Source organism: Akanthomyces muscarius, chromosome 2, assembly GCF_028009165.1.
Source record: "Akanthomyces muscarius strain Ve6 chromosome 2, whole genome shotgun sequence".
Taxonomy (NCBI): Eukaryota; Fungi; Ascomycota; class Sordariomycetes; order Hypocreales; family Cordycipitaceae; genus Akanthomyces; species Akanthomyces muscarius.
Genome location: NC_079242.1, coordinates 2014112 through 2022033, shown reverse-complemented (window position 1 = coordinate 2022033; position 7922 = coordinate 2014112). Strand labels below are relative to the sequence as shown.

Sequence of the window (7922 nt, the reverse complement as noted above, 5' to 3'; positions counted from 1 at the left end):
AAGGTCCCGATCGTCATCTAGGAGGCATGCATGCACGACGCAGTTGGCAGAGAACTGTCTTCTGGGCCTCTCGAGCTCACTGGTGATCCTTGCCTCTGATTTTCGCAGTACCAAGCACCAATGCCAGTTTGCCATTGATGAACGGGCGCACGGCACCGAGCACAGAGCTTTTGTGTCATCGTGAACTACTGTGGTGACGCTGCGGAGCGCCCATGCGAACTCGCTGTGACGTGACCGTTACTTGGCGTCACCTCGCTGCGCATCAGCCTCATCAGCGTATTCCCGCCCTGTCAGACGTGTCACGCGGCGAGCAAGGACTGAGAGTGGAAAAGAAGCGCTCTTCGTTCGCCATCACACCATGCTGCTCGCCCGTAAATTGACGGCCTCCCGCATCCCATCCCGCCTGTGTATCAGAAATCCATGACTGGCGGTAAACTGATGCAAGGTGGCCTCACCCCGGACCGGTTTTAATTAGACCCAGACCGGCCAATAAACCCGCCCGCAACGCTCGCAAACGCGACATCCACAAGTGAACGGCCAGGTGGGAATTGACGCGAATCAAAAGACTGATACACTGCAGCTAAGAACCAGATCGGGATCACCTCGATCAAGCTGTATTTATGACTTGCTCATGTCCCACCAACTCGCAGAAACCAATCTCGAAGGCCATCTCGAGCTCCAAGGAAGCTGCGGGCGCTAGCAGCCGCCAGGGCGCACACAGCATCTCGACATCTCAGCTCCCTCGACCCGCTAAGTTTTCAGGCACCAACAATGCTGTGCACCTAGCACCATTCCTCGGTGGCATCACAAAGGAAACGTCAGGCAAGACGAGGTCGGCGAATGCATGTGAAATGGCATGTAGCACGGATATTCAGTGTGTCATCTTCCTTCGCGGCCGCAACGCTCTGCCTTCCACGTCAGCATGAGCAAGCATAATGGCCAGCGCGTTGACACTCAGCATGACGTCTACGTCAACAATGAAGTTCCAGCAGGCAATGCATATGCAGATTCCTTCATCGCATGCATCTCCTCCTCCGACAATTGGATCCCAAAGTGCTTCTCGAACGCCTCGACACGCTCTCTCTCGCTCTGCAGCGCTGCCACCTCTTCCTCGCCGCCGCGTATGTGTTGCGTGACGCGATCATTGACCAGCGACACGGTCCCCGAGGCGCCGTCGCAGATGCGGGAGAAAAAGAAGCTCTGCACCACCACCAGGCGTGTAAAGGGGCTCGCGTGCAGCGTATAGTAGTTGAGCACGTCAAAGTCCGAAGCCAGGTACTCAGTGTCGGCAAACGCGTACATTTCTTTCCATAGTCCATCCTCGCCGCCAAACCGCATCGAGTAGATCCAAACGGGCTTGCCCATGGCCATCGGCGCGAGTTTCTTGAATTCGACCTTTAGTTCCTGGCCCGTAAGTCCAGTTGCCGTCTGCCCGGACCACAGCAGCAGCGGCGTCACGGGGCTCTGCACGCCACAGCCGATGTCTATGAGGAAGCGCTCGCCGTTGATGAAGACAACGATGGCCATGTGGCTCCTGCAGACCCCAGGTTAGTTAGCATTCTAGCTTCCACCGCAAGGCTGCAGTCTGTCATGTTAGAAGATGAAGTGGTGTATTACGTAGTTCGCCATCGATCGAGGCCCGCGCTCGTCGACTTCTGGTCGCGCATGCGGCACCCGACAGCCATGGCCTCAAAGCCCAAGCTGCGAACCATCTGCAGGAAAAAGACGTTGAGCTCGAAGCAGTAGCCGCCACGGTCCCGGACCACCATCTTATCAAACAGCATGTCCATATCCAGCGAGCCGGACTTGTCCATCGAATAGTGCAGAGACAGCGTGTTATACGTGATGCGCGCGAGTTGACACTTGATCAACTCGTCAAAGAAGCCGCGCACATTGCTACCGAGCAGCGTCTTCCAGTTGTCCAGGGAGATGAAAGAAAAGTAGCGCTCGAGCTGGTCTGGGCTGTAGACGGACATTTTTGTTTATAGTGCAGCGGCAGGATGCGTATTCATTCTGCGGCTGCTGATACCCGTCGGGGGTTTTCCTTCACGTCGAGGTTTTGGCGTGAGTCAGTTTGGACCCTGGCTCTGGCCGTTGAAGCAGAGGGTTGGCGACAGCCATTACAAGCTAACCCGGTGCATAGGTACTTGTTGGCTGTCGACGCCAGCCTTGCAGTAACGCCTCTACTATTCATTCTCCTTCAATTCGCCATTTTTCTAGCCCTGAGGGCGTTCTTTCGTTCCCAAAGGGTAGAAGTTGGTAGCCACTCGCTGGCTTCTTGCGAATCATGAAACCCGCTGAGCATAGCTTCCGACCCTCGCGCGATCTTGATAGGAGGCCCCGGGGACTAGAGTGACAATAAGCCCCGGACTTGGCAAATACGAGATGGGGCCCCCCGTACCGAGAGGTCCGGCGCCGCGCGTCAAGTCCGGTGCAACAGTAAAATAGCATCTCGAGGCCTAGGAGATCCACGAACGCCCGTCAACAGGCGCTGCATACGGGAATAGAATACACGATGGTGATGAGCGCTAGATTCTGTAAAGCAGCTAAAGAGAGGGAACTAAGGAGGCAGCCAGGGCAGGCAGGGGCTGGAGGCAGCGGAGAGGCAGTCTCAGGCGTGCCACTACAGCGTCTGCGAATCAGGCCGGGGGGGGCTGTGCCGCTGATGTTGAAGTTTGGCGGTGTCCATGTCGCTGTGAAACTCGATCATACACTCGGGATGTCGCAAGCAAGTGGTGGTGTTTACTCGGCCATTGACCAATAACCGCAGGAGCCCCAAAGGTGCTGCGGCATCAATGACACGCCGCCAACAGTATATCAGCCTCAGCGACCTGGGCAGCAGCTCTGCGATTCGGTTCGTTGTAAGCAGACAGTGAAGTGAGTGGAATGCAACCGGAACACGGTAGATGGGTGCGCCGACAAGAAACGAAGAAAAAAAAACAGAGGCCGATTGTATTCGTATGTGCTCTGAGGCCCAGTATAAGAACTGGTGGCTGGTTAACTAGTCGGTGGCACATCCTCTGTTGGCGGCGGCGCTTTATTGCGCACGTCACATCCGAAACGTCATCCACGGGTTTCGATACCCAGAGATGTTGCCCATCTCAATCGAGGCCTATCCACAACAGCGGTGATTCCATCTGAATTTGCTTGTCAATTCTGGGGCGGGTGCTGGCTGGACCCCTTTTGCCCTTTTCCCCCCCGTGACGCGCGTTTACAGATGAAGGCTGGGCACTGGGGATCCGGTCTCAGCAGCGTCCGAGAAGCTCCACGAGGAAGGCTGTGCAGCGATGCTGATTGATGCGACGCCCGTTTCGCTGGTGGACGACGGGTGGACGGGCTATTTTTAGCGGCTTTGGCTTCTGCAGCCTGCCTCATCGCCACTCATGTACGCCAGGTCAGGTCAGGCACACATGTACTAACAAGTGACAACTAAAGCAACCCGGTACAAAGGATGGCAGACCTGCTCCACTCGATTCTCATCTCTACTTCTCGTTTCTCGTTTGTCGTCTTTTCAATTTTTCTATTTCTTGCCATTCATCTCTTCATTATCGTCTGTGCTTTAGATTTCATTCTGTCGAATCTAGTCTTTTCTTCCCTTACGATTCGCATCTCTCTTTCATCCTGCTCACGAGGTGCACTGCCTTTCTATTCTACCTCGACTTTGTTGCGTGGCTGGTCCGAGACATTGTCGTCAGCGCTCGACAAAGGAAACCCTTCCTCGTCGTCTTTATTCTCCGCCCACCCCTCCAACCTCAATTTCTCCCCAACTTTTCTTTCCTACTCCAAAGTGCAGCCAAGATGCCATCATTACTTCGCACAGCATTGATTGGCGCCATCGCCGCTGCAGCTGCCGTTGGCGCCGTGCCGCAAGCCACCACATCTGCAGTCGTGCCGTCGCCCAGCACCAGCACGCCCGCCACCTCGTCCGGCTCCGGCAAGGCGTGCAACAACTCGCCGACGCTCTGCGGACGCCAGTACAACAATATTACACACATGGGCGCTCACGACAGCGCCTTTCTCCGGGACGCGAGCACCGGCAACTCTGTCTCGGGCAACCAGTTCAAAAACGCCACCATTGCCCTCGACGCCGGCGTGCGCTTCCTGCAGGCCCAGGTGCACGACAAGAACGGCACCCTCCACCTCTGCCACAGCGACTGTGATCTTCTCGATGCCGGTCCGCTGGCAGACTGGCTGCAGCTGATTGGCAACTGGATGAATGCCAACACAAACGACGTCGTCACGATCCTTCTCGTCAACTCGGACAACGCGCCCGCCGCCACTCTCGGCGCCGCCTTTTCCTCGGCCGGGCTGGATAAGCTGGGTTACAAGCCCGCCACGACGTCGGCGACCGGCAACTGGCCGACGCTGCAGTCCATGATTGACAAGGGCACGCGCCTCGTCGCCTTTGCCACCAACTTTGACTACTCCACCTCCGTCCCGTACCTGCTGCCCGAGTTTGACTTCATGTTCGAGACGCCGTTCGAGGTGACGGCGCCGACGGGCTTCAACTGCACGCTCGACCGCCCCGGCACCGCCAAGCTCAACAAGTCACCGACGACGGCGCTGTCCATGAACTACCTCAGCCTGGTCAACCACTTCCAGTACCAGCAGCTGTTCGCCGGCATCCTTGCCCCCGACGTCGACTCCCTCAACGTCACCAACAGCCCCAACACCGCGGCCGCCGGCAACTTTGGCCGCCACGTCCAGCAGTGCAACTCGGAATGGGGTGCCCGCCCCAACTTCATGCTCGTCGACTTCTGGAACGTCGAGAATCCCATTGCCGCCGTGGACAAGGTCAATGGCCTCAGCGACATTACGGGCCGAGCATCCGTGAGCGACCAGCCTGGCACGTCATCCGATGCACCTGTCAGCTACCGCAGTATCGGCGGCGGTCTTTTGATCTCGTTGGCCACTGCCATTGTCCTTGTAGCGTAAGAATACGTTGTCTGTAAACGCTGCAGCATGACACAGTCTCTTTTTATTTTCTTGTTTGAAACATTCAGCATGGCGTACGGGGTTACAACAGGTTGCTTGGCATGTCTCTCGGAATTCACTGAGGACATATTAGAATTAGATCTCATTAGAATAGTATCCAATTTCTCTTCATCATGAAAACTACATGGTTTCTCACCCTTGCACTCTGTGATGCTGTACAAGCTTGTAAGTCGGTGATGTGGGGATCCCACTACCATGACTAAATTCATCGCCACCAGCTCAAAGCACCCAACGGTCACCACCTCGGATGCAACCACGACCTTTCACGCGACGACCTTTTTCAACATCTTGCAATTCTCGTTCCCATTTGCTCATCCGACAATGGACTACGCATCGATTGAAACGCCAGCCGCCTGCTATGCCGACTTTTGTCTGATTCCCGTATGTTTTGCGTCCTTTTTCTTTTCTTTGCCTGCGACCATCTTTTTGCAACGCCTCAACCCATGCCCAAGAAAAAAAGGACTGAAAGGGCCCTGTATGCACAGAGAAGAAGGGGGAAAAAGGCTAACCTTGGTTGTTTCGTTTCTGCTTTTCGCTAGGTCGGCACAGGAAACATTTCCGTCGCCGAAGAGGTCGCCGACGTTCAGCGCGTCCTCAAGGCCAGCGGGCTCAAGTACACGATGCACTCTGCGGGCACCACCGTCGGTATGGGCAAATGCGCGCACACTTTCCCATTAAGAGGGAAGATACTAACTGCGGAGAACAGAAGGTGCTTGGGACCAGGTCATGGCCGTCATCGGCAAGGCGCACACCGTTGTGCATCGTCGGGGCGTCTTTCGCGTGCAATCCTCCATGCGCGTGGGATCAAGGTACGGACATCTTCTCAGTTGCTACACCAACTACTCTCTCTTTTTTTCTTCCCTTTTTTTCCTCCCTTTCTGCGTGTGCTCACCGGTGGTAAACAGGACGGATAAGACGCAAACGGCAGCGGACAAGGTCAAGCGCGTTAACGATATCCTGGCTAAGAACGACAACGATGTCATGGATAGTAAAGTGTAATGAGCGTCACGGCTCCGTACATGCAATTAAGATTTAACCAGTCAACTTCACTGCCAAACGCACACAAAAATCATCCACTTGGCTCTTCTCGCATTGCTTCTTCGTACACTGTCTCATACACGGTACACTACTCGAGCCCAATCCATCAACTTTTTTCATTCCTAAAACCCTACAAGAAACAAAGCCGCTCTTTCCGCCATCCCAGGTAAAGGCCCATCGCCCGTCTGGCGCCATGACCAAGTATCCGATCATAAGAGTTCAAAATCTCGTCTCTACCGCATGGTCATCTTCTTCTGGGCCTTGCGCTGCTCCTTGGCCTGCTCCTTCTCGAGATACTTCTTCTGGGCCTTGGCGTCGAGCCCCGCGAGCTCGGCGTCGCGCTTGGCCTTCTTTGCCTTTTCCTTTTCAGCGGCGCGCTCCTCGGCGCGCTCCTCCTCGGCCACCTTTTTGATCTGGTTAATCTTTTGCTCGCGGACGTTGCGGATCTTCTTGAGGACCTCGGGGCGGAAGTGGGCCTGGGCGACGAGCTGGTCGGGCAGGCGCAGCAGGTACTCAAAGAGCGGCACGTAGGCGTCGTAGCTGCCGTCGGCGGGCAGGCTGTACTTGAGGTGCAGGCGCTTGCGGGGCGTGGTCTCGTCGAGCGTCGTCGGGCTGTCAATGGGCTGGTCCGAGATGACGAGGTACTGGAAGTTGTCGCCGAGCGCGACAATGGCGGCGGTGAGGTCGGCGGTGAGGAAGGTGTCGGTGACCTCGGCGCTCTCGCTCATGACGGTGAGCCACTCGGGCAGCTTGGAGTTGTCCTTGGTGACCGTCAGGGAGACGTCGTAGCGCTGGTCGCGAAGACGCTGCATGCGCGTCTTGTTGACCACCGCCCAGACGAAGCCGTCAAACTGGCTTTTGGAGTCGGGCACAGGCTCGCTCTCCTCGGCGCCGCGGCGTCGGGGCACCGTCAGGTTCTCCTTGCCGTCAAAGGGGTAGATGAGCACCTCGGCAATCTCCTCGGGCGCGGGGCCCATGGACTCGACGAGGAAGCTGCCAACCGTCTCGAAGAGGTACACGATGGGGTTGAACTTCTTGGTCAGGGTAATCTTAATGTCCATGAAAGCAATGTTCTTGCGGCCGGTCGCGTAGCTGGCAAACTCAAAGAGTGACTTCTCCTTGAGCAGGGTATCGGGATTGGCATCCTCGGCGGTGGGTGCGCGGCCGTAGCCGACGAGCGCAAACTCGTTTTGCAGGGCAGCGGCGTGGGCGCGCATCCATTTCCTGGCCTTGTTGCGGTTGGAACCAGCACCAAAGAAGTGGAAGATGAAGATGAAGGCCGTCACGAGGAGGATCACACCCTCCACCTTGAACTCGGACAGGGAGTGGCGCTCATGGATGTTGTACCACTTGGTGAATGGTCGACCGGTCGCAAGAGGAGTCGCGCCGCCGAGGGTGGCACCGGCAACGGGAGCAGGGTCGGGAGCGGAGGCGAAATCGGCAAAGTCTGAAGGTTAGAATAGGTTAGAATATTGATGTGATGCGAATTCAATTGGAGGACGAATGCGTGGCAGACTGACGGAGGACGAAAAGACCATATTTTGCGGACTCGTGCGTTGTGCTCTGTGCAATTGCCATCGCATTGCTAACTGGTGGATTGCTTACCTGAATCGGCCTTGGCTCCCGCCTCGCCTTGCTTGACACCGAGCACGTTCTTCAGAATGTCGGCCATGGCTGTTGTGTTGGATGGCGATGGGATGAAGACATGCACGAGTCGTGCAGGGGAGCTGAGAAGTTTGGGGCCAACGCTGTCCACGGGGCTCGCCATCAAATTAGGCATGGTGTGGCGTGGCAGCTTCTAAACCCTTCCCAACTCCACACTTTCCCCAGCTCGGATGAGTTATTGAATTGGTCAACAAAGTACAGTTATTTACATAGATGGAGGAATA

General features: G+C 56.2%; 4 protein-coding genes across 4 annotated transcripts; 2 read left to right on the top strand and 2 right to left on the bottom strand.

The window, feature by feature from the left end:
* Positions 1 to 966: 966 nt before the first annotated feature.
* LMH87_003772 (uncharacterized protein) lies at positions 967 to 1976 on the bottom strand (the record flags this gene model as incomplete). Its single annotated transcript, XM_056194892.1, has 2 exons — positions 967 to 1534; positions 1618 to 1976. 2 exons carry the CDS (start codon positions 1974 to 1976, stop codon positions 967 to 969), a joined length of 927 nt encoding a protein of 308 aa, XP_056048574.1.
* Positions 1977 to 3798: 1822 nt separating this feature from the next.
* On the top strand, positions 3799 to 4935 carry LMH87_003771 (uncharacterized protein; the record flags this gene model as incomplete). The annotated part of the gene is made up of 1 exon (XM_056194891.1): positions 3799 to 4935. One exon carries the CDS (start codon positions 3799 to 3801, stop codon positions 4933 to 4935), a length of 1137 nt encoding a protein of 378 aa, XP_056048573.1.
* A 255-nt stretch (positions 4936 to 5190) lies between these two features.
* Positions 5191 to 5994, top strand: LMH87_003770 (uncharacterized protein; the record flags this gene model as incomplete). The annotated part of the gene is made up of 4 exons (XM_056194890.1): positions 5191 to 5376; positions 5535 to 5640; positions 5702 to 5804; positions 5901 to 5994. The coding sequence occupies 4 exons, from the start codon at positions 5191 to 5193 to the stop codon at positions 5992 to 5994; spliced, it is 489 nt and encodes a 162-aa protein (XP_056048572.1).
* Positions 5995 to 6266: 272 nt separating this feature from the next.
* Positions 6267 to 7813, bottom strand: LMH87_003769 (uncharacterized protein; the record flags this gene model as incomplete). Its single annotated transcript, XM_056194889.1, has 2 exons — positions 6267 to 7480; positions 7639 to 7813. The coding sequence occupies 2 exons, from the start codon at positions 7811 to 7813 to the stop codon at positions 6267 to 6269; spliced, it is 1389 nt and encodes a 462-aa protein (XP_056048571.1).
* Between the last annotated feature and the right edge of the window lie 109 nt (positions 7814 to 7922).